Source organism: Daucus carota, chromosome 4, assembly GCF_001625215.2.
Source record: "Daucus carota subsp. sativus chromosome 4, DH1 v3.0, whole genome shotgun sequence".
Lineage (NCBI taxonomy): Eukaryota > Viridiplantae > Streptophyta > Magnoliopsida > Apiales > Apiaceae > Daucus > Daucus carota.
The window spans coordinates 49,744,543-49,770,098 of record NC_030384.2 but is presented as its reverse complement, the minus strand read 5'-3'; the positions used below and the strand labels follow the sequence as shown (position 1 = coordinate 49,770,098).

The 25,556-nt window shown below is 33.4% G+C and overlaps 6 protein-coding genes across 7 annotated transcripts; 4 read left to right on the top strand and 2 right to left on the bottom strand.

Annotated features, from left to right (window-relative positions):
- Nucleotides 1–3,418: 3,418 nt before the first annotated feature.
- Nucleotides 3,419–4,794, bottom strand: LOC108217760 (RING-H2 finger protein ATL54). The gene has a single exon (XM_017390646.2). The coding sequence runs from the start codon at nucleotides 4,650–4,652 to the stop codon at nucleotides 3,651–3,653; it is 1,002 nt and encodes a 333-aa protein (XP_017246135.1). The 5' UTR covers nucleotides 4,653–4,794; the 3' UTR covers nucleotides 3,419–3,650.
- Nucleotides 4,795–9,312: 4,518 nt separating this feature from the next.
- LOC108216827 (uncharacterized) lies at nucleotides 9,313–11,216 on the top strand. Its single transcript, XM_017389671.2, has 4 exons — nucleotides 9,313–9,625; nucleotides 9,746–9,912; nucleotides 10,319–10,518; nucleotides 10,912–11,216. Exons 1-4 carry the CDS (start codon nucleotides 9,438–9,440, stop codon nucleotides 10,999–11,001), a joined length of 645 nt encoding a protein of 214 aa, XP_017245160.1. The 5' UTR covers nucleotides 9,313–9,437; the 3' UTR covers nucleotides 11,002–11,216.
- Nucleotides 11,217–12,022: 806 nt separating this feature from the next.
- On the top strand, nucleotides 12,023–14,082 carry LOC108217899 (uncharacterized). 2 transcript variants are annotated; one of them, XM_017390803.2, is made up of 4 exons: nucleotides 12,023–12,314; nucleotides 12,392–12,567; nucleotides 13,235–13,434; nucleotides 13,894–14,082. In XM_017390803.2, exons 1-4 carry the CDS (start codon nucleotides 12,127–12,129, stop codon nucleotides 13,981–13,983), a joined length of 654 nt encoding a protein of 217 aa, XP_017246292.1. In that variant the 5' UTR covers nucleotides 12,023–12,126; the 3' UTR covers nucleotides 13,984–14,082. The 2 variants fall into 2 exon arrangements, with proteins under 2 accessions (XP_017246292.1, XP_017246293.1); XM_017390804.2 differs by having other exon boundaries at nucleotides 12,024–12,314; nucleotides 12,392–12,555.
- Nucleotides 14,083–15,254: 1,172 nt separating this feature from the next.
- Nucleotides 15,255–16,426, top strand: LOC108218073 (uncharacterized). Its single transcript, XM_017390996.2, has 3 exons — nucleotides 15,255–15,571; nucleotides 15,871–16,070; nucleotides 16,261–16,426. The coding sequence occupies exons 1-3, from the start codon at nucleotides 15,457–15,459 to the stop codon at nucleotides 16,339–16,341; spliced, it is 396 nt and encodes a 131-aa protein (XP_017246485.1). The 5' UTR covers nucleotides 15,255–15,456; the 3' UTR covers nucleotides 16,342–16,426.
- Nucleotides 16,427–16,818: 392 nt separating this feature from the next.
- On the top strand, nucleotides 16,819–19,280 carry LOC108215912 (28 kDa ribonucleoprotein, chloroplastic). Its single transcript, XM_017388539.2, has 4 exons — nucleotides 16,819–17,317; nucleotides 18,325–18,423; nucleotides 18,522–18,812; nucleotides 18,962–19,280. The coding sequence occupies exons 1-4, from the start codon at nucleotides 16,958–16,960 to the stop codon at nucleotides 19,106–19,108; spliced, it is 897 nt and encodes a 298-aa protein (XP_017244028.1). The 5' UTR covers nucleotides 16,819–16,957; the 3' UTR covers nucleotides 19,109–19,280.
- A 2,887-nt stretch (nucleotides 19,281–22,167) lies between these two features.
- Nucleotides 22,168–22,548, bottom strand: LOC108216182 (classical arabinogalactan protein 5). The gene has a single exon (XM_017388874.2). It carries the CDS (start codon nucleotides 22,546–22,548, stop codon nucleotides 22,168–22,170), a length of 381 nt encoding a protein of 126 aa, XP_017244363.1.
- Between the last annotated feature and the right edge of the window lie 3,008 nt (nucleotides 22,549–25,556).

Here is a 25,556-nt window from a genome sequence, read left to right as displayed (position 1 = left end):
ACATGGCCATGAGCTAGGAATTTTTTATTGCCGAAATAAAGAATTAGAAAAGGAAAGAAAGTCGCAAAATGAGGAGATAAAAAAATCCCATGAAATGGTTATTCAAGATTCGAGCAAGAATCTTGAAATAGCTATTCAAGAGTTATGAGCGTTTATGTCGGCGGAGAATGAATTGCAAAGCTTTGGGGAAGAAAAAGTTGGTGAAGTTATTTCAAAGTTGAATGTGAGTGCTGGACAGAAAATCCTTGTGGCCGAGAGGATTACAAAAAGTCGGGTTCTGATGACAATGTTCCTGAAGAGCTCGGAAAGTTTCAAAGATGATGTAGTGAAAGCTATCATTGATGGTAAAGGTGTGTATAGTTTTTTTTTATCAATTTGTTTTAGAAAATGTAATATATTTTTTTGAAAGCTGATTAATGTCTAATATGTGTGTTATTACTTATTATGTTAGTTTGAAAGCGTGTGGTGTGAGATTGGTGGGGTCCAGTTTTTGTCAAGAAGATTGCAAAGGGACGTTGGTGTCTGTAGCAATGACCTACCCAAGGAGTAATCAGAGAATGTTTGCTTTTGCTTATTGTTGGATGTTTGATATTTTTAATATTCTGGCTGAAACTTGGAGCTAGTAGCTTGATTCATCTGATAACAGTGTTGAGTTTTGGTAATTGTAGGTTTTCATATACTTGTCGACTTGGGGTTTTTACTGAGTTAATTAATTAGTTTTGTGTTTGTTTTCCAAATTCTCATGTTTTTTTTTGTTGAGATATCAATGGTTGTCTTAATTTTTAGATTTTTTAGTTGGTTAGTATATTAGAATGTATTAGTGAATGAAATTTTTGAAGTGTTTGATATTTTTACTATTTCGGCTGAAACCTAGAGCAAGTAGCTTGATTCATTCGATATTTTGTATTTGGAGAAGTTAACTAAGAAAAAGCCTGTCTGTGCACTGATACATCATACTTTTATTGATCTTTTACCATTACTGAATGATTTTTTTTTTAATATTTTAATATTTTAACATTAATTAATATTTTAAGTTCGTTGAATGAACATTGATGTGATTTAATTGGAATCAATGATTGTTAATCACCACATTTATTTACCTACCGTTGCCCAACATTTTTTTTACCGTTTCACAATATTATCTATAATACTAGTAGTGTTATGTTTTTTCTCAAATATAATATTCTACTATACTATGAAAAATTGATGAAAATAGTCGGACTCGTTCTGGTAACGGCATGCGTAATTCTTTATTTAAGAAATAAAGAGTTATAAAAGCAACGAAAGTCACAAAACGAAAAGATCAAAAGAGCAAATGTGATGGCTATTCAAGATTCGAGCAAGAATCTTGAGATGGTCATTCATGAGTTCAGAGCATTTATATCGGCGGAGAACGAAATGCAAAGTTTTGAGCGTGAATAGAAAGTTGGTGAAACTATTTTAAAGCTGAACTTGAGTGCTGGAGAGAAAATTCTTGTGGCCGAGAGGATAACCAAAAGCCGGGATTTGATGGTAATGTTTATGCAGAGCTCGAAAAGGTTCAAAAATTCATGCCATGTTTCACACCGTACCAAAACAACCACCCACTTCTACTCCCACCCTACTTCCTTTGTTGCATAAAGTTAAAAATACCAGCTATGTGGTCGCCGACTACGTGGCCATGAGCTGGGAATTTTATGAAAAGTTGATTAGGTGGTCGGGCCAGTTCTCGGAACGGGTGGCTTAATTCTTTATTGTCGAAATAAAGAATTAGAAAAGGAAAGAAAGTCGCAAAATGAGGAGATAAAAAAATCTCATTAAATGGCTATTCAAGATTCGAGCAAGAATCTTGAAATAGCCATTCAAGAGTTCCGAGCGTTTATGTCGGCGGAGAATGAATTGCAAAGCTCTGGGGAAGAGAAAGTTGGTGAAGTTATTTCAAAGTTGAACATGAGTGCTGGACAGAAAATCCTTGTGGCCGAGAGGATTACAAAAAGTCGGGTTCTGATGGCAATGTTCCTGAAGAGCTCGGAAAGTTTCAAAGATGATGTGGCACTCTTCAAGGGGTGTCAATTTTGACACATAACTCAAAATATTATTTTTTATATTCACACTCTTTCAAATCATTTTTAGCATTTTTCTTTCAAAATACACCATAATGATTAGCACTCCAAGATGCCAACTTTATTAATGGAAAAATAATATTTTATGTATTATTGGGACTACAAATCTATATTTTATGTATTATTGGGACCACAAATGAAGTTGACACCCTACTTTATGAGTTGCCAACTTTTGGCACCTCAAAGCCAACTCACTTGGCACCCCAATAGCATTCCAACATCTCCAATGAGGATGCCAACGAGAGTGTCGGTCCATGTCATACCACATACCATTGGCATCCCTCTTGACACCTCTCATTGGAGATACTCTTAGAGATCAAGTTAAAAAAGGAGCCGAGGACAAACCATTAACCGATGGAACTAGGACCTAGTAATCTTTTATTATAAAGTGTAGGCCTAATTATCATTTATAGCCGAGGATGATTTTGGATTATTTTGAGGTGAGACCAGGAATTGAAATTAATATTTTGTCATTTTTTATTTTTATTGAAGGCCACAATAATTTCTATGCGGACAAATAAAGCACAGCTGGTGTTAATGTTTTGAGAAATACTCTATCAATGTCCGTAGGAATCTTTATTAATGCCGGTGGAAATCGTTATAACGAGAATATAGGAAATTTTGATTAACATCATGAATTTGTACAACGGCTATATCTTACATATACGTATTCAACTCTTTTCACCTCTGAAATTTATCAATTCAAAAAGTTAAATTGATAAATATTTAACAGAACATTACAAATTATCTATTCGTTATTTTCTAAATTTAAAAGTTGAATATTAAAATAGTTTAAATATATATATATTTTAATCATATAATTTTCATTATTTATTTCATGTTACTCCCTTTTCCCTCTCATTTCTTTGGATTTTTTTTATATTACTCGACACACATTTAAGACGCTTTTAGTTCCATAATTTTTTTTTTGAATTTTTTTTATATGAAAGTTTAGATAGTAATTTTTATTCAGAAGAAAAAGGTTCAGATTATATTTTACGAGAGATGCGTGCCGAGCCATTAACTATTTTATGAAAGTTATTCTAAAAAAATTATCTCAGGAAAGTCATGTGATATCAAGATTAAGATCGTAGACATTAATTAATTTTAATATATAGGGACCTGCTTCTACCTTCTGCTTTTCTTGACCTGTTTGTGTAAACAAGTAACTTCTAAGAAATTTAGAAACAGTTTCTGCTTCTTTTCCAAACACTTTATTAACTTATTTACTTCTCAATTCTTCTCCACTTCTCTAGTTTAAGCAATAAGTCACTTCTTTTAAAATTGCCCAAGGCCCCGTAATGAAACACTATAAATTAAAATCAAAATTTTAGACATCAATTATTTAACCAGAAATGATGGTTTACATGATCTTTCACATTAGTCCGAAATTGATGTGAAAAATTTAGACATTCCTCTGCACTCACGGAGACATCAGTCTGAAAAAAATTTCAGAATCAGTTTTTAGTTTATGTCAATTACACTCTTTCTAATAGAGAATCTAAGAACCGATACTGAAATGTACTGGAGTTAATTTTTCTTGAACATTTACAACGGAAGAACAGCGCTCTGGCTCCGAAAATGCCTTGACAAGAAAAATTTCCCACTACAAGAAACTGACCTCTTCATTTTCACAGCAAGAGTTTCTGCAGCAGATGATGATCTCTCATCAGAACTCATCACCAGAGTATCTCCGATTGAATTTAAATCCACTGAAAACGACCTCTTCAGTCTTTTTACATTATTGCTCGAATTTGCAGAGCCGACTTCATCAACAACTTCCCTGTTTCTAATAATCTCATTTCGGACCTGATTAAAACGCGTTGCTTCACTACCAGCTGCTACATTTTCCGAATTCAATTCTTCAATTCTGCCAGAAATACTAGAGTTCTGATCGTTTTGAGCTAAAGCCGCGCAAAAATTGGCATCATTATTAGGCACAATCCCAGCACGACACAGCGGACAAGTTGTGTGCGACCTTAACCATGTATCAATACAAGGTATATGAAACGCATGGTTACACTTCGGCAACAATCTTAACATCTCATCATCTCGAAACTCAGTCAAGCAAACAGAACAATCCGTCCCTTCGATCAAATTATCACATTTTTTGTACTTAAAAATACTAATCGAATCAATAACCGAAGCCTGCAGACCAACCGTAGTGATGTACCATATCGGATGATCAAGAATCGGGCCATGAACCTCATCAACAAACTCCACTCCTCCATCTGCACTACCATCCAATGATCGTCTCGTTGTACTTCTGAACCTTCTACATCCCCTACAATATTTTACGAAGATCACGTAGTACCCTATCAGCAAAAACAAGCTAGCAAGTAAGGTAATTATGATAATCACGTAAGGCGATACGTGCTGGCTGGCCTTGTGGCTAGTGAAATAAAACTCCTGTGGGGGAGGCGGCGACAACAGTGGTTCAAGAACATCAAAATCAGGGTAGGGAATGGTTGGATCACATATATCAGCACAACCATCGAATGTATTATTTGGTGACGAAGATGGGAATAGTTTTCGGTGTTTTAGAGCCATTAGGGGGGCTAAAGAGTTCTAATTTTTCGCAATTTTTTGATTTCAAGAGGTGGAATTGCGACACCTTAAAGATCTAGAAACATGCCAATGTAGACTTGGAGGTTGCATGATTGGTTTGCGAGATTAAATTTGTGCAAAAAATGTTTGTTGTTTAATTTTGTTGTGGTGTTTGGTTTATAATAATAAACGTGAAACTTGATTATCAGATGTTGGTGGGGAAATTGACGTACGTGTAGTTGTTTTGTTGATGGTTCGTGTAGACAAAGTAGAAAGCAGTTCTGCTTTCGCAATCTGTCAACTATAACTAAGGACTGGTGAAAAGGAATTGCACCTAATGAGAGTGATGAGAGAACACTGATGCCGAGTCACTAAAACGTTGAAGACCAACACAGAATTGTGCTGATGAAGGTTTAAAACTGAGCTGCATCGCCCTGCAGAAAAAGCTGAGCAGGGTCAGAGATAGCTAAATTCGATCAGATTCATGATTCAGTTGTTTTTAGTTATTTTCGACTATTTTTGTGTTGGATAGGATTATATTTATCAAATTTTGATTGAATTATACTCTCTCCGTCCCTTCCATTTCTTTACACTTTCCTTTTTGGGTGTCCCATACAATTCTTTACATTTCAAAACTTACCAAATATGGTCAATAGGTACCACCACTTCTCAACTTTTCTTTCTTTTTCACACTACTTTTACTCCACTATCTCTCTTTTGTACATTAAAAATCAGTGGGTCCCACCACTTCACCCACTTTTCTTTCTCTTTTCAACTATTTTATTCATATTTCTTAACCTCCGTGCCCAACCCATTCGATAAGAAATGGGAGGGACAGAGGGAGTACGTATTATATTCTGTTATTGAAAATTATTAAATAAATTAGATACTAAGGTATATATAATTTTTAATTTTCTAAAATAATAAAAGAATATTTTTATTAAAATATATTCAATTTGACGGCTGAAAATTAAAAGTGTAAAACTGAAAAGGGACGGAGGGAATAAGTTTTTCCTCTTAAATTTCGATTGTTTGGATTTGACCGGATAATTTCAAGTTGAAAAAGTGATTTTTTATTTTCTTTGATAGTTATTAATTTTCATCGATACAGATTGAAAATTATGATAAAAAGATTATCATTTTAACATAATATTGATTTAAGTTCTATGGAGTACATAAAAACATTGGAGTATTGGAGTACAAATCATAATTTTTTAGTTTGATCCTATATAATATTCTTGATTATCCAAATTTTGATATAATCTATCATTTATAAGTTGTCTTGCACATAATTGTCAATTAATCATTAACATCTTTCAACTTTAACAAGTATTAAGATTATTGTTCTGCTTATTAGTTATATTGCAGAACATAGAGTCCAATGATTTATAAAAGTAATTATTCTACCATTTGATCACGATGTTTATGTTGCAGAACATAATGTGCAGGTTGTCAAATATTTAGAAATATTATTGGACAAAAAAAATTGAAATTTAGATGATTAGATTACATTTTATCAAACTTTGTACTCCAATACTCCAATTTTTTTTGTACTCCATAGAACTTAACTCTTAAAAATATTAATAATATTAATAATAATTTTGACCCGGATATGTTTATATTTGCTAAATTCGTTGAGTGTGGATAATTAATAGTTTTTAACTTTTTAATTTCTATTATATTTTAATTTTGTCCTACATATTGTTTGGTCCCAAAATTCGTAAAAAAAATATCTAAAACATCTCCGCTCCGAAATCTTTGTCCATACTTTCTACACCTCTGATAATTAAATTCAATATGCTGCACTATATATAAGACATAAATAAAGATCAACATATGCAAATACACCCTCCCCCGTGTAGGGCTTCATGTAGAAGGTGAAATTTTAAACTCATATCTCTTGGTCTATGGGATTTTAAGATCGAGGGAGCTGTGCATAACAGAGACGTGTGAAAATCAATTTTATTTTTTTTCATTTCTATTTAAATAATTATATATTAATTTTTATTATAAAAATAATTAATGATGTAAAAACATATAATAATAATAATAATTTTACAAAAATTTTAATTAATTTAAATTAATAAATCATTTTTTAAATTTATTAAAATAATTTGAATACTCATTCAAACATTTATCAAATATAATACATTAAACTCATACATTAATCTAATTTGTCTTCCCCCAACCAACCAATCCTTACCATATTATTTAGTCATGTGATAATTAAATTCAATATTCTGCACTGTATAAGACATAAATAAAGGTCAAACAAGCATCTAGTGCTCGACACTATATCCAGAACAAAGATAAAACTGACCCGTGCATACACGGTAACAACAAAGAAAAAAAACAATGTGAAAGATAATTTCATTTCATACTTATTTGCTCTGAATATTAAAAATTTGCTCTGGTAACATTTCCCCGTGATTATAGCGGGCCGTGGGTGAGGAATTAGAACCGTTTGGGCCTTGTATTTATATTCTAGATTCTTGATCTATTGTTGGAAAAAGTTTAGCGTTGCACTCTCGAACTTCTTGAATGTTCATGCTACTTAAATGCTGCATATCTAGTTTAGCGTTGCATATTTATTTACCGGAAATCTATGAAGTTGATGCACTATATTTCGACCGACAAAATAAGTTTTTCATACATGACTTTTTATGGAAATAAATGTGAGAATACCTGCCTCATTAATGAAAAGGATGCATTTGTTCGAATATCGGTCAGTCATAAGGAGAAGATGGAGGGCGCCTTCATGGTTGAGATGGATAGTTGGACAGCTTGTTGTTTTTGAACACGTTGACATATTTATCGTAAAGTTATGTAGATTATTTTTCTAATTTTTAAAAAAATAAAATTTGGGTATGCAATTTTGATTTCTAAAAACGAAATTACAAAATTACAAAAATAAGCCATCAAAACACCTTTAAACTGTACTCCCTCCGTCCTGTTTTACATGTCCATTTTGCTTTTTGAGGAGTCAAATTGACCAATTTTTGACTGAACATTACAAATTATCTACTTATTATTTTTAAAATATGAAAATTGCATATTAAAGTAGATTAAATATACTTTCTAATGATATAATTTTTATTATTTTTCTCAATTATCTAATACATGTAAAATTCAGTCAAAATATAGTCAATTTGACTGGTCAAAAGTCAAAATGGACATGTAAAAAGGGACGGAGGGAGTATTTAGGAGGGTTGGAGTAATCGACAAATGTGTATCAATTCTTTCTTTTGACTTTTTAACATATGTTTTAAAATGCTTTAAAACATATCTAAAAATAAAATTGTTATCTCCAAGTATTTCTGGTTGCGGATAAAAGTATTGATATAATATAATATTTTAATTCATAAAAAAAATTAAAAATAAAAACAGTGATTTTCATGTCGAGAATCCGCTAATTTTTATTTGAATGGATTAAAATACTACTCCCTCCGTCCCAATGAATAATATACATTGGGATTGGACACGGAGACCAAGAAAAAGTGTAAGAAATGAGTAAAGTTAGATGAAAAGTGGGTGAAGTGGTGGGTCCCACTTATTTTTAGTAATAGATTTGAGATAGTGGAGGAAAGTAGTGGGTGAAATAGTGTTTTTATTATTATAAAATGAAGATAGTGGAAGAAGGTAGTGGGTGTAATAGTGTTTTATAGTATTATAAAAAATTGCTATTTTGGGAATGTATACAAATGATGGGACATCCAAAAAAAGAAACTGTATACAATTGACTGGGACGGAGGGAGTAGGTTTAAAAAAGCAAGAACTAGTGTTTGGCGAGGAAAGAAGAGAAGATGGAGAAGAAAGAATTGAGTTAAATTCGGATAAATTGTTCAGGGTTGACTCAAACTGTAATGGCCCTGATCGCCCAGCTCAACAACGGACCCATATTGATGATGGACGCAAAGGATGGTTGGATATGGAAGTTAGGGTTGGAGTATTAATGCACAAATCAGGGGCTTTCTACTTGATCATCATATGTCACTAGTCAGCAATTTGCAGTGGATCGCAGATTTTTGGAATCGAGATATAATATTTATTCTTCTAATTTTTAATTCGCTATTATTATTATGTTTTGATTTGAAAATTATTTATTAAATAATGTCATTCATTTCTAGTTTTTTCATCAAGGATATATAGGGTATATATGTTTGGCAACTACTTTAATTTTTTAAAAATAAATCCTTATTTTTTTTATATAACTTTTTGGATATAAATGTTAAGGAGGGGTTGCCAAACATATATAGGAGGACTTATTTCATAAAAAAAGTAAGATTTGATATATTTTTTCTTCAAAAATAAATTCATATTTCTGAAAACCCAAACACATGAGTAGTCTGAGAAGTGAGAACTACACCAACTGGTCTGATGACTTTTCTATTCCTACTCTAAACCAGTGATCTAATCTTCCACTTCAATATTTTATTTTGTAATTTAAAATATTAAGGATATGGACATGTGATTATTATATACTCAATTTTAAAACGAAAAATTATCTGAGCATAAGAATCCTCTACTCAAACCGCTACAGCGTGGGAAAAAATAATTGAATATCAACACATTACTGTCCACGAAAGTGATTGACAAGGAAACTTGTATGTTTCTTGCTAGCTACCCAGATTTCAATTTTCAACAACTCCTTTGCCTAACTAGTTTTATATGCACATACATTGCTCTCATCAACATTTCTTAGTTCTCGTAGCATTTTTAGTTCGAAAATATTAATATTTCTCCGTGTACTGCACAGCTTATCACCACACTGAAACTTGCTGCCAAGATATGTCTGCGGCACAATCTATCGTCCACAAGTTTTCGATCAAGAAATATTCCCCCGAGCCTGGTTTCCAGACTTTCTTATTTAATCCGATCTCGGAGACATGGATACGAAGAAACGGCGATAAATCTTCGTGCATAACAAATCGGAACATCCGGTACTCAGTATGGCAACATGATGTAAAACTTAAAAGGTACGTGCAATTTTTCGAGAATATACAATACGATCCTGATAAGCTAAACCCTCGAGCAGGGCTTTAACATATCGATCTGGTAGTGTTTTTTTTTTACTTAAATGATGTATGTGAATGTAGGAATTTTGTCGTCTGCTCAAATGGTGTTCCACCGGAATCTTCTGCGTCTTCCGGTGGTCTTCCCGGAGGAATTCCAGGCTCTTGGAAGAGTTGGCTGCTGGGAATTGTGGTTACTGTTATCATACCCTTGATGACTAACAAGTGGGGAGCAATATTAACATGGACAAGTAAGAACGAAGATTCAACTCTATTTACTAAGCTAAATAAAAGTGCATTTCGAATCCCTAATACACAAACTGCATGTATGTTTATAACATCATATCCGAAAATTGTGTTTGATCAACGTCGATCTAATGCAAAGAAAAAGACTTTGAGATCATATATTATTACGGATTAATTTTATGGAATATACGCGGATTATATTACAGATTTTCTGAAATATAAATTGATAACCACTTTTTAGTTGGCGGTGAATTTGTATTGATAACCATGACCTTTTGCTTGCACAATAATTTTTGCCAATAAAAATTCCCAACCTGATAAAAAAATAGTTGTTAGTGTGCTATCAGGGAAACTCATATTATTAAACAATTACAATTAACCGTTGATCATGTTAAATGAAATGATCTGCAGAAAAAATCGAATCCGCGGTGCAGACGGTGGAGGACATGGTGGAAGCGGTGGAAGAGATCGCAGAGAAGGTGGACAAATTTACCGAAAACATAGCGGATGACTTGCCGGAGGGGAAACTCAAGGAAACGCTTGAAAAGATTGAAAATGTAGCAGAAAGAGTAGCCCAGGACGCGGATCGCCTTGACGATATGATCGATAAGGTCAAAACCTAACTGCTACTCCATCTTAATCATTTTTAACTAATCTAATCAATGATTAACCCATTATTAAACACTGCATGTGATCACCTAAACATTGTTTTATCCACTGTAATTGCTTGACCCGGCCCGCTGCCCGCGTGGTTATATTTTAAATTTTTATTAGATCTAATGAGCTGTTTCCACAATTATGAGCATATTCAAGCACGTTCGAAAATAATGGGTTTGGTGGAAATTTAATTTTTTTTTTGGCATACACATGTGTAAATAAATTTGTCCCAACTAAAATTGTAGGTGAGCTTCTTATTAATTTCTTATGAAATTTATTTGTTTTATTTGCTGTCGAGAGAATTATGAAGCGTTATAATTATTCGAATTTTGTTTTAAATGTTGCAGGTTCAGGAAGCGGAAGATAAGTTGGAAGCTTATATTGAGGAAGAACAGAACAAATCGGCAGCTAAAAAAGAGCAAGAAAAGAAATCTTGAGTCAAATAGATAAATATTGAGCGGTGAATTTAAAATCAAATTATGATTCATTTGTGAGTCGATTAAATTAATTGGTCGTGTTTAATTTGGGACTAATTGCTGTCTTTTATGAGGCGAAAGTGTACCGGCAAAGCGACTTCGAAGAGATTAAGGAATAATTTCCCTGTTGTAATTCGCTATATTTTTTTCGTTAACAAATCAATTTTTCATATTAATTTTAGTATTTCCGTTTGGAAGTCCTTTCTACGCGATATGGTAGAAAATTATACTTCACGGTATAATTTCTTTTTATTATTTGAAAACAATAAAATTTATTGACCTTGTGGAGGAAAATTACATTACATCAAAGAGAATACAAAGCCAATTACATAAATTTAATTAAAAAAATATTTTTAGAAAAAAGAGATCCCTAATTTTTTTATAAAAAATTGATTTTCAATTTTTACGAAAAGCTGTCGTATGACTATCAAAACCCATCAAAAATATATTCAATATATGTAAATATAAAAAAATCACTAAACAGTTATCTGATTTCTGAAATAATATATTTTTATATAGATACTTTTTCAGTGTCACATTTTAATAGTAATCCTAAACATACCCCTTATAAAAATAAAATAATGGTTCCAAATAAAATAAAAATACACCTTTCAAGTTTCAACACGTTAAAAGAGCTGGTGCAGAGTCTGTGGACGACGGTGAAGTAATTTTTCAAATGGGCTGGTAGACTCTTGATGTCCAAGAAATGTTGTTCAACCATGAGGCCCAAGATTTCAATCATTTTTTATATTCTTTTCTTATTTAATCTTGGATGATTATTTTTGAAAACTATTTCGAAGTTATCCAACCTAAGAATCTTCTAATCCAAAGGCGTGTAAGAATATAACGGGACATAACCCGTCAATTTGGAGAACGATGATTGACGACGAAACTTCGATTATTTCGTAATCCGTACATATTAACAACTGCTCCACCATGTAGCACACTAGTTTTTTTATAAATACTTATAAATACGTTACATTTATCCACTTCTCTTTATTCGTATTCAATAGCAACCAAAGTCCCAAACAACTCTCTCTACGCAACATTTTCTGCATTTTGCGCAAGGTATTAGAAGAATTCGATATGTCGATCGCACGATCAATTGTGTGCGGGATTTCCTGCACTAGTATAACGCCGTTGCCGAGATACCGGGCTCTCGTCTTTAATCCTATTTTCGAGACACGAGTACGAGGACACGGGAATAAATCTTTATACTCCGCAAACAGGAGTTTGCGGTTTTCGACATGGCAACATGAGAGCAAGATCAAAAGGTACGTACGATTTGGAGAGTGGTAAACGATTAAATTAAATTTCAGTAACAAAAGAATTAACATGTTATTAAATTTAGGAATTTCGCGGTCTACTCGAGTATACCACCTGAAGTTCCGGTTTCTTCAGGCGGTCTTCCCGGCGGTCTCCCAGGCTCTTGGAAAAATTGGCTGCTGGGGATGGTGGTCACAGTTCTTATACCATTGTTGACTAACAAGTGGGGAGCTTTGTTGAAATGGACACGTAAGAATGAAGGTTTAAATCATTTCCTATTCTAAATGAGCAATATTTTGTGAAAATTTCTAATAAAATCATCAGCATTTCCTTCTCCTTCATCTTTTGCAACCCTAGTTATTTCCTGTGTGTATGCAACATGCATTTGCAGGGGCCGAAACGTTCTATTCCCTCAGCTGCCCCGGTTGTTTACGTAGGGGAGGAAGGGAGGGTTTGACCTTAAAACTTTTATAGAATATGGTTTTATATTTTATTTTAACTTTTTTCTGAAAAAAATTTAATATCTAAATTATTATTCAAAAACGAAGTAAATAAATAAATTATAAATTATATTTATAAAAAATCTTAAAATATGTATCAAACAATATTAAAAAAATCATATAAAAAATATGGGATAAAGGAAGTATTATTTTAGACATGATAATTTCGAAATTCTGAACATTTGCACGTGAGTTTCTGTTCTAAAAGTCAGTGATTAATCACCGATTAATCCTTGTTTCGTAGCTCGTCGAACTGATTAAATCTCCGATTAATCACCGATTAATCCGATCAATCTCCGATCAATTCAATTAATCAGCGATTAATCCATGTTCCCTGACTTCACCGATTAAGTCTGATTTCCACTTTTTACCACACTGATGTGAGTACATAATGTTCTATTTAGTTTTCTAAAATGAGACTTTTACAGAACAAGTAGAATCGGCAGTACAAACGGTGGAAGACATCGTGGAAGCGGTGGAAGACGCGGCGGAGAAGGTGGAGAAATTCGCCGAAGACATCATCGAGGACTTGCCAGAAGGCAAATTCAAGACTGCACTGGGTCGAATCGAGCATGTAGCAGAAGAAGTTGCCAAAGACGCCAAGCAAATTGACAATGTCATTGATAAGGTCAGGATCACCTAACACTAATTAACAACCTACCTTAACTAATTAATTATTTTCTAATCTACTTGTAATTACTTTATTAATCAAGCATGTGAGGAACTAACCAATCAAATTAACGAGTATTTTCTACACAATTGTTTAATTTTCCACGATCCGACTCGGTCTCGCGATTAAAATATTTGTTTTTTTTCATCATTTTGAAAATTCAAGTTGCTTGAGGAATCTAAATTCAACGCAATTGTATAATTACAATATGCACGTTATGTAATACGTTATCAAAGTTGGTGGTTTTGGTGGAAAGTTTAACGTCTATCTAATCTTTGACGATATACGTACAAACTATATCGCATTTCGCGAACACGTGTTTCGTGCGTACATATATTATTTATATTAATTCTAACATTTAAATTTAATTTAATTTTTAATTGATTATTTTGATATGACCAACTTTTGTAATTTCAGTTTCAGGAAGTAGAAGACAAGGTGCATGCTTATATTGAAGAAAAACAGAGCAACAGGACCGCCGAGAAAGACAAAGACAAAGAAGATTAATTAAATTATAATATATTGAGCTGTAATTGTAATTTATTTAAATTAAATTTGTAATTCATTGTATTAATCTGATTAAAGTTATTTATTTCATTATTTACATCTAACCGAATTATTAAGTCGTTTTGGATTTTTTATGATACAATCGAAATTTTAATTAAAACTCAACGACTATGGTATATATTACTACACAGTCGATCATTTCATGGGGCCTGGCCCATCCAGATATTGAAACAATTAGGGCCAATCAACTTGGGCCGAGGTTAATTTCAGTCACAAGGTTAAGAAACAATCAACACTCAACAAAGCAAAAGCATCCCAACTATTAGCTATATGCATAATCGATTTTGTTCCATGAAAACTGATTATCGTAGAGGTCTTATCAAACACACAGCTTTATTGTCATTAGATCTGTATTTCAAAGGTTGGGATTGAAAACCTTTTTTTTTAAGTATCCGCTATAATTTTCCGCGCATAGAGATTTTCCCTTTCCGAGGAAAATTATAGCGGATACTTAAAAAAATGAAATTTTAATCTGGACCCTTGAAATATAGATCTGACGGTCCTGGAAGTGTGTGTTAAATAACCAGTCCCTGACAACCAGGACCCATGCATAATTGCATTACATTAGGGAATATGTTTAATTGGTTCCACCGCATTTGAAAGAGAATCTGAAACAAATAAAAAAAGGTGGTTCAATAAATTGAGATGGAGGGAGTTTTCCTTTTCTTAGATTTGGACACCTGTATCCGACACTCACATATATTGTGCTCTCGTTCTAGTTTGGACTATAATTCATCTTGAAAATTATATAAGAACAGAAATAGATAATTAAGTTAATTTAATTGTTAGAAAGAAAAAAAGTAAAGACTAGTGCAGCCAGCTCATGAACATGAGAATAGGAATGATAAACTGATATTGCTGACTTGAACAAGAAGAACGAGCTTTGAGAAGAGATGCGCCAAATTGGATCTATAAACTCCAATTATCCACCATAAACAAACCAAAAATTCGAACACAAACTCTTTAACTACAATTCAGCAATCCCAGGTTCCAGAACAGAGTGATCACAGCTTGCAGTAACATAACAACCAACTGCATGTTCATTTATCGTGCAATAATGTACAAGAGCTGCAATATTTTACTCCCTTCCACATCGATCTTGTGCCAACTAGTATTATATATAATGCAGTTCCATGCACGTTTTTTAATTCATAGCAGCCAAAGCTCAAAGCCATTTCTCTATATAAAACTTCTCAGGACGATGATTGACCAGGAAACTTCTGCAATTTTTTACTACGCGCAATTTGGCAACTGCTCTCCCAACTACTATATATCTTAAATGTGCATATATAAATTGCCCTCATGCTTTCATGCACATTTATTTATTTGTGGCATTTGATTAAAGTTCAGAGCTTCTACTTCTGAATTAATACTGCAGAAATCCACAGCTGTGTATTAATATACGATCGAGAAATGTCGATCACCGGAGGCCTTCTAGGTTCTTGGAAAGGCTGGCTGCTGGGGGTGGTGGTCACAGTTGTTATACCCTTGATGACTAACAAGTGGGGGACTTTCTCAAAATGGACAAGTAAGAAAATAAGTTCTTGTTCATCTTGCAATCTAAATAAGTCATTTCACATGCCCTTAATTTCTAATGATGATGGTCTGTTTAATTGATCACTAATTTCTGTAAGACACTCATAATTTGCTATAATTAAACACACTCACATACCTATCTCGTCTTTAACAAGGTTTGTACCTTCGACCTCTAGCAAGAACTATACCATCTGACCAAAAAAACATTGTTGACTCAGTGAAATCATATATATTCCTTATTTAGTTGGTTGCTATGAAATAATCATGAATTCGTCATTGGATGATGTACAGAAAAGATTGAGGGGGCCGTACAGAGGGTGGAAGATATCGTGGAGGCGGTGGAAGAAGCGGCAGAGAGGGTGGAGAAGATTGCAGAAGACATAATGGATGACTTGCCGGATGGAAAACTCAAGGCTGCACTTGGTTTGTTTGAACATGTAGCTGAAGTAATAGCCAAGGATGCCAAACAGCTTGACAATGTCATTGACAAGGTCAGAACCCAACCACTGTACTACTTTAATTATTTCTTATCAAAACCAAGTTTATAGACTAATAATATCGCTAATTAAGCACGTTACCAGTGACGACTTATTTTAAATTTAGTAAAAATAGTCATCGGAAAAAAAAATCATCTAGCCGTTTGACTTGAAATAATTTGGTTTGTATGTTTTAATATTGCAGTTTCAGGAAGAAGAAGATAAGTTGCAGGCTTATATTGAAGAACAACGCAATGCGTCTGCTAGAAAGGATAAAGACATATAGCAAAATTTCTGAACTCATTTGTAAATATATGCGTATTTGTAAAAATTTTGTTGATAGTCATCTGGAGTTTGATTTTGTTTTTTTATTTTTTATTTAATTTAAATTACTTCACAAATTATTGTGAACTGACTCACAAGATACCGTTTGAGTTAAAACTGAAATTACAAGGAAAGTTGTACTTAAATTTAAATACTTTATTAGATAATGGTCAAAGTTTCATATTTTTGCTCACTAAATTAACAAGTTCTAAACATAAATCTATATAATATATTATATATTCATGCAAAACAAAATTATTAAATATTTATTTAATATATAAAACAAGTTAACTATCATTAAAGATTTATCATGGAAAATATATTTTTTTTAATGATAGTTTAAAAAAAAAAAACTTTCATTAGAAAAAAGTATTTTCCTGACGGTATTGTCCTCCATCAAACCCCTAACGATAAAAAATTAAATACTTCTCCATATAATAAGAAAATAAAAAACTCACATTCCTAAACCCCTTATCCAAATTCCGAACTCTCCAATCCTCAAATCCCCTCCCACTCTGCAAAGCTTCTGCTATGAACTAACAAATTCAACCAAAAATCCCTTCTTTTCACCATAAAAAATGGCTTTACTTTCATCAAAGATGCTACAATCATCTTCACTTTCACCAATCTCTCAATTCCCCCCTCACAAAATCTTGTTTTACACCACAAATTTCATTTCTTTACCTTCATCTCTTTCACTCAATTCCCTGTCTTATATTACACCCAATGCGCCTCTCTTTAAAACCCAGAAAGCTCCGCCTTTATTTCTAGCTCAAGCTGCTGTGGAAACCCCTGTTGCAATTGAAGCTGAGGAGGAGGAGGAGGAAGAAGATGAAGAATCAAGAACTAGAGTGTGTGCGCAAAATGTGCCGTGGGATTGTACTGCTGATGATATTCGACCCCTTTTCGAAAAGTATGGGACTGTTGTTGGTGTTGAGGTTGGTTCTTGATTGTGGTTCTTGGGTTTTTGTTTATTTCCTTTTTGATAATTTGGTTTTTTTTATTGTTTCATTATGTAGAATTTAGAAAGGTTTGATTATTTTTTTTGTGTGTATGGTGGCGATTCTTGTCTCAATTTTCATATGGTTTCGGTTTGAGCAAGTCCGTTGCATAGCTATATTCGTGTTTTACTTACAGTAAGTAAATTCAAGAAATGATAAATGTGGCTCCAATGTGTAGCAATAATTAATTGAATGAATGGATAGAAATAGAACCAGTTATACATTTAAGCATTTATGCAAATGCAATAAGTTGTAGGATCATAGCTATACTTTGGATCGATCATGTCGTAAATTTAGCTCGTTATTTATGATGTATTACTAGTTATAGCTTTGGTTATTCTTTCCTCATCAGTCATCATTAATTCAAGAAAAAAGTGTAAGTTTTAGCTAGAATTCTATTTAAGAATTAAGCACCGGGTGGAAATATTTTGCGCCAAAAGTCGTTTCTTGGTTTGACAATGTTATAATATTGCGATGACTAGCTATGGAATTAGCATTGAAACTGCTCTTGTAAGCTGGTTATAGCTTTGCTTTATCCTTTCCGCATCACCAATCCAAAAATTAAAATAAATAAATAAACGAATGTTTTAGCTAGATGGTCCTATTTAAGAATCAAGCACTATGTGGAAGTTTTATTTTAGCAACAAAAGTTGCTTTTTGTCATAATACAGCAATGACTATGGCTATGAACTTAGCATTGAAGTTGCTCTTATAGCCTGTTATTTTAATTCTAGTAATTTCATCTATATTAATAGTTTTGCGGCTTTTGCCTTCATACTTTTTACTGTATTGGGTCTTTTTCATGCTAACCTTTGTTTGCATAATCTACAAAGAACTTGGTTATACTTTTTACTTTTCAGTTATGTTGATTCTCATTAATATTTTTGCGTTTTTATTATACTTGTTTGTTTTTTGAAATGGGTAACTGTTTGTTTTTCGATAAGCTGTCCATGTACAACAAAACAAGGAACCGGGGTTTAGCTTTTGTTACCATGGGGTCACATGAGGAAGCTGTAGCAGCTATAACTAATCTTGAAGCCTTTGTAAGAATTTCGGAACTTTTGAGCTGGTAGTTTATTTTATATTTTTGTGTGTAGAAACTGAAGGTAGCTTACATTTGTTATATTATTGTATGGGACAGGAATATGAGGGTAGATCTTTGAGGCTTGCATGGGCAAAGCCACGAAAGAAGAAGGTTCCACCTCCTCGAGTGCTACCAAAGCAAGTGCCAATACACAACTTGTTTGTGGCTAATTTGCCATACCAAGCTAGAGGCAAAGATCTTATGGAGTTTTTCAATTCTCAGAATGCTAATGTTGTTTCTGCGGAAGTTATTTTCCGTGAAAATCCGAGAGGGTCAGCGGGCTATGGATTTATTTCCTTCAATACTAAAGAGGAGGCTGATGCAGCACTCTCTACTTTTCAAGGAAAGGTAATACTGTTTGTGATGATTTGCTATAATGTATAATTTGGGAAATACCACTAATTGTTCTCCAGTTAATGTGGAAGACTTGTCTGGTGATTACTTGTTTGTCATTAGATTTGCTGTACAAAAAGGTCTTAAAGTTTTACATCTTGCAGTTGTTTATGGGACGGCCGATTAGAATAGCGCCAAGTAAAAAATTTCTGAGACAAGGAACAAAAGAGAGTATGCAACAAGAAGAAAGTACTTCGAGCAGCAAGTTAAATTCGGATGAGGAGCAAACAGAGACATCTGCTGAAGTCTAAAGCGGTATGAATAGGAAGCTGAGTACTTCTTTTTTGCTAAATGGAGCTGAATACTTTTACTTATCATGTCCAAGAATGTCCAGATTTTGTCTATTATTGGAAAGTTGGAAACTAATATAATCTTTACACATATTTGTTGAAACTTTATATGCCTACTTCATCTTTTACTTTACGTTGTTCTTGACATTTTAGCTATATAGCTTTCCTTGGATGAGAGTATATTTCGTGTTAGGGAACATAATTGATATAAAACTTATCCTTTTTGACAAGGTTATGAATAAGTATCTGCACCCTAAATTTGAAATAATGAACATTAACAGACCCCCATGTTTGTCAAAATTTTGGGAGGGGGGTTCACAATGTTACAGACATAGTATGGCTCAAGAGGGTATACAGTCTTTTCTTATACATTGAGATGTCATATATGAATTATTTGCTTGTGCTGAATCCTAAAGTTTCGTAATTAGCTCGTTCTCTTATCTAATAAGTTGGAAATGTGACATTAACTTGAAAGCTCAATCACCCGAGAGCAGAACAGTCCTTGTCTACATTGCATTATATGGTTTTGTGCAAGTTGATGACCGTAAACCAGTTTCAGAATCTACGTTTCACTTTTGTCTCGAGTCTATTGTCCTCCTGAGTATCTCGCATATTTGATTACACATTTTATAGGACAAGACAGTGTTATCATCTTCACAAAGGTCTCTCTGGTTAAGTCAACATAAAAAGACAGAACTGCCCCCCTTACAGGAAAGAGAGAAGAGGTTCCAAGACACTTCTCTTGATTCAGTAAACGGTTCTTGATCTTTATTTGATTCTGTACAACTTAATCTGAAAAACTTAAGTACATCTTGATGCATGATTATTATGTTGCTAGTTGCTACTTTATACTATGAGTAAATCAAGTTGATAAAATAGCCTTGCAAATGAAGTAACACCATGTTACTGTGAATTATCACCGATCATACCTATGTTTGCGTGATAATTCAAAACCCGACTTGAAGTCACAGACCAGTTAAAATCAGAAGTTAATTTAAGATAATTTTTAGAATGATTTAATATGTTTGAACTTTTTTTTATAAACAAATACCCCTAAATCATTAATTATCTCTAAATTATGTTTATTATTATAAAGTTATTAATAAATTAAAATTACCAAGCAAACATTTTAAACTTTCAAATTATCATACTAAACAGCATTAAAATAAACTTACCCAAACAAGCCGCGTGACTCCTGGATATTAACGGCTATGTAAGGCTAGATTAAGGTATCAAAGGCCTGTTTTGATAACTTCGGACATGGTAAGAGTGGTATCTCCATCACTTCTCTTACGTACCTTCTCAACTTACAACTAGAGTCTAGACATCATATATTAGCAACTAGACATCATTTTACACTGAACAGAATTATGGGTCCAATAGCGTTGGGACCAGGTTTCAACCACAGATTGTAAGATAGTGAATCGTGCACTTCCCACACCACCGTCTTAATTCATTGCTCCTCGTACTCAGAATCAACCTTCAACAAAACCAGGCAGCAGAGTCCTAGGGGTGTATTCGATTGGGATTTTAATGGATTGTTTTTAGTCTGTGGATTTTAATGGATTGCGTGTGATTTTGATTTTATGTGGATTCTTGATAAAATGTCGCAGAGTTTATAGGATTTAAGCACAATGCTTCAGAATCCCATTGATTTTGGTGGGATTTCAAAAAACTTAAAATACACTGAAGAATGCCACAAAATCCATCATTTTATGAAATGCAAAAAAATCCATCAGCATTTGAATACCATCAGATTTTAATGGATTTTAAACAATCTCAATTGAATACCATCGGATTTTAAAGCATAATTTAAAATCCCAATTGAATACCACCGGATTTTGTGGCATAATTTAAAATCCCAATTGAATACCTCAAGATTTTAATGGATTTCAAACAATCCCAATCGAATACCCTCGGATTTCATGAATGCAAAAAAAAATGCTTTAAAATCCTAATCCAATACACCCCTCTTAAAGGTCTTCAGCTGGTTACAAGTTCAGTAAAGTATATCTTATCCGTTTTTAAATTCAGTTTTACGAAAACAACTTCTCTACTTAATAAAATAAAATCAGAACTTCTATATCCTATTCTCCCAAACTCAGATTCATAACCGAGATATACCGAATATGTTCGATTAAAACAAATCAGGTACTCGTACAAATAATTGCAACCTTCTCACTGGCCACCAATTATTGTGTCAAGTCTCTCATGATGATCAAAAGTTTTGCCTCTATAAGAACATGACACACAGACCTGGAACAGCCTGGAAAGTAGAAGAATTGTTTTCTGGTGGATTCACATTATTGCTGTTTTCATATAATATCAACAACATGGTTAGAGGTATAATCAAAGGCACCCCATCAAACTAAAACAAGCAATATTTCTAATCAATATCACATGCATTTTGTAGCCCACTTCCATAGTTGCACTGCACATGCACTTTCACAAAAAGCTTCCAACCAGCTCACAACTCACAACCACTGCTCCATTACAAATTTACATCCATATTTTATTCAAATATGTTGTCCCGATATTCGACGCTGGCTCATCCCTATAAATTGTCCCGTGACTCATCCCGATATTCAAATATGTTGTCCTGATATTCGACGCTGGCTCATCCTGATAAATTGTCTCGTGACTCATCCCGATAAGTATTAGAACAGATACTCGTTGGTAAGACGTATGAGCCTAACAAAAAGATTAATTTTTAAGTCGGATTCAGATTCGGTTTTGATTTCGATTTTTCGAGTATATGCTAAATTTCAGCTTCAAATGCGATTTGTCAAAAATTCAAATTAAATTAGGGAAAAACAGAAGCTATGATAAAGAAAGAAATAATTTTATTAATAATAATGGTAAAGAGGATATATGAATAAACAGTCAATCAAACCATGTACTGATTAACATCCAAACAAATATCAAAGCAAAAAAAATGGAAAATTAAATCCTACATAATAAATCACAATAACACAAGTGTAGCACTTTAATAAAAAAAATTTAAACTCAATCTCCGATCTCTACATCAACAAGGCGACGGCGGCGAACAATGCGACGCTAGATCCGGCGACGGTAACTCTGTTCAAACCGGCAGCGTTGTCAGGAGTGCCTGCCGGAGAAGCGCCGGGAGCGGAGATCGAGGACGGAGTAGGAGCGCCGGTGGGAGATGCACCTGGAGCAGAAGTAGGAGGCGCCGGTGGAGATGATATAGGAGTATCAGTCGGCGGCGAGGCGGTGGGCGAAGAAGTCGGAGGAGTTGCGGTCGGTGGAGTTGCGACTGGAGCAGGTGCGGCGACCGGCGGTTTCACTGGAGTTGCCGTCGGCGATGCTCCGGGAGCCTGAGCGATCGCAGATCCGGCGATAACGAACATAACAGCAATAAACACAAATCTCGAAGCCATTGCTGAGTTTGCTAAGTTTCTCTCTCTACAACAAAATGACTTAGAAGTTCTAGAGAGAGATAGTGTTGCGAGAGAGATGTGTTTGCGAGAGAGATCGAGAGTGAGATTTGAGAGAGGAGAGGAGAGAGTGTATATATAGGGAGAATGTAAGGCGGTTTAGAAGAGAGATGGAATTGCACTCTGTCTTTAATCATTAATGACAACTCATAAACAGGGGAGGATTGATCTGGACCGTCCATCTGGTTTTACTTGCCGTTGGGAGTTGAATTTTATCGACCGTTGATTATTTAAATTAAGGTGATGAAGCTGGGGTTACCGTTATGAGTGGCACGTTCTAAGCTGGATTATTCTATAATTAATCCTCTTTCCTATTGCTGATCCACTTACAGATATGTGAAATATAATACTCCCTCCGTCCCGGTCAATTCTATACAATTTCCTTTTTCGGATGTCCCATCATTTCTATACATTCCCAAAATAGCAATTTTTTACAATATAAAACACTATTACACCCACTACATTCTTCCACTATCTTCATTCTATAATAATAAAAACACTATTACATCCACTACTTTTCTCCACTATCTCAAATCTATTATTAAAAATAAATAGGTCTCACCACTTTACCCACTTTTCATCTAACTTTACTCATTTTTTACATTTTTTTTGGTCTCCGTGTCCAATCCCAATGTATATTATTCATTGGGACGGAGGGAGTAAAATTTAACTGAATTTGTTGCGATTTAATTCACAAAACGACAATTACGTAACATTATTTCTAAAAATACGCGGCATCTCTTTTTCTAAATATTGCAATGAAGCAGCGTGATGGTCAGAATTTCATCGAAAATGTTTTAGTGAGATTAATCATGATAATCAGTTATATTTTTATAAACCATATGGTATTATTCAAGTTGTTATATATAATATTATTTCTATATATTTTTAAGTAAATGCTTAGGAAAAAATCGATGAACAAATTTTGCTCAACGAGTTGTTTTAAATTAAATGAATAATGATAAAGTTCGTTAAAAATTTAAGTTGACAACTTATTATTAATTTGATTCTTGTAAATATAATGAACTCTATATATACCCACATTAATACCTTTTTAGTACCCGCCCTCAAATTATATATTAAAATTTTAAACAGTTGCAAGCTTTTAATTTAAAGATTCACGCGTTTTGTTGATACGAAGGCCAAATTATCTCATACTCGAATTATCTCTATGCATGGTCGAGATATTTGGGTCTCAAAGTGCACATACAATTTTCTAATATTAACTATTGAAGGAACAAGTTGTATTTCATATATTTTCATGAATTATATTGTTTATTTATCAGGGCTTGGCTTTTTAAGTGTTTTGGCAAATAAGAGCATCTCCAGCAGTGTCTTAGTATCTTCCTTATAAATATTATAAAATATTGAATCCTAGTGATTTAGGACAAGATTTTATATTTCAACTCCAACAACAATGATCCTTATAATTCATTCCTTATTATTATTATAATAATAAATTTGGAAAGAGATTGATAAAAGATGGAAGGAAGAGAGAGAAAATAAGTTACAACAAGAGAGAGAAATGATTTTTTTATTAAAGAAATCAAATAAGGCATGACTAGTGGTGCCTTATTAATAAGGCATGAAAGGAGGATCCTAGTGATTTAAGGCACCTCTAAGACACTGCTGGAGCACTAATTTATGTCACATTCCTTATAATTGGACTTAGGACATGAAATAGAGAAGCTGATGGAGATGCTCTAAGTGCCTTGACTTCTATATAAGTTTTTAACGAAGAAAAGATAAAAAAAGAAATTGAAGTTGTAGTTTCTCATTCCAGTTTCTGACTTCTTATTTATTTGATTACCATATTTAATATGTTCTTTTTACGTGTCAAATATGTGAAAGATTATATATATTGATAAATATCATTTTATTAAATATACTGCTAAAAATAAAAATATTTTATAAATTTAAATTATCAAAACCTAACATTATCCAAACACTTTAATAATATATAAATCATATCCACTCATTATTTATAATCCACTTCTCGGTACTGTTTGGGGTTGCTGTTGCAGACAGCAACAGCGGCTTTTTGCTGAAAAGCAGGTGAAAAACTGTTTGGTAAATCTAAAAACAGCTTTTCTGAACAGCAGCTTTTAGCTGAAAAGCTGCTTTTAGGAAAAGCAGGTCCTTCCATACTTTTGGAAAAAGCTGTTTTCAGCTTTTGCAGAAAGCTGTTACAAATTTCAATATCAAACCTCACCAAAAAAATTATTATTTTTATATTATAACTCAAAATAAGCAAATATCAAAAAAATTACCAAACAGTTATCTGATTTCTACAACAGCACTTTTTTTACCAGCACTTTTTCTGACCACACAGCAATTTCTAACCACACCCCCAAACGGACCCTAAGTAACTTTTTTTAAGGTTAGTAAATCGGCCCGTCGATGTGTCTCGACTCTTGGGAGAAACGGAGTGGAGTATGGAAAGGAAGACTAGTTAAAATGAAGTACAGATAGGCCTGTACGCGATTCGGATTGGTTCGGTTGGAGGGTAATAACCGAACCAAACCGCAACTTGCGGTTTTCTAAAATCTCAAACCGCGACCAAACCGTTGGTTAAAAAAAAACAACCAAATCCACCCACGTAATTGCGGTTGGTTGCGGTTTGAGTTGCGGTTCAACCGCTAAAATAGTTAGACAAAGAAGTTCTATCATACACTCTGATATAAGTTTCCATTTGAACATGAAATAAATTACAGTCATGGACACATTGACTAATTTATATTGGGCCTTGCTCAAAGAGTCCAAATTTCATTAATTTAGTAACTTTTTTTATTTATGTGAATATCTATATGTAAATATATAAACATATATAATAAATATATTTAAATTTATATAATGTGCGGTTGGCGGTTGCGGTTGGTTTTTTGCGGTTTTAAAAAAAATGAATCCGCAACCAAACCGCAAATTAATGGTTATTAAAAAATCCATCCGCG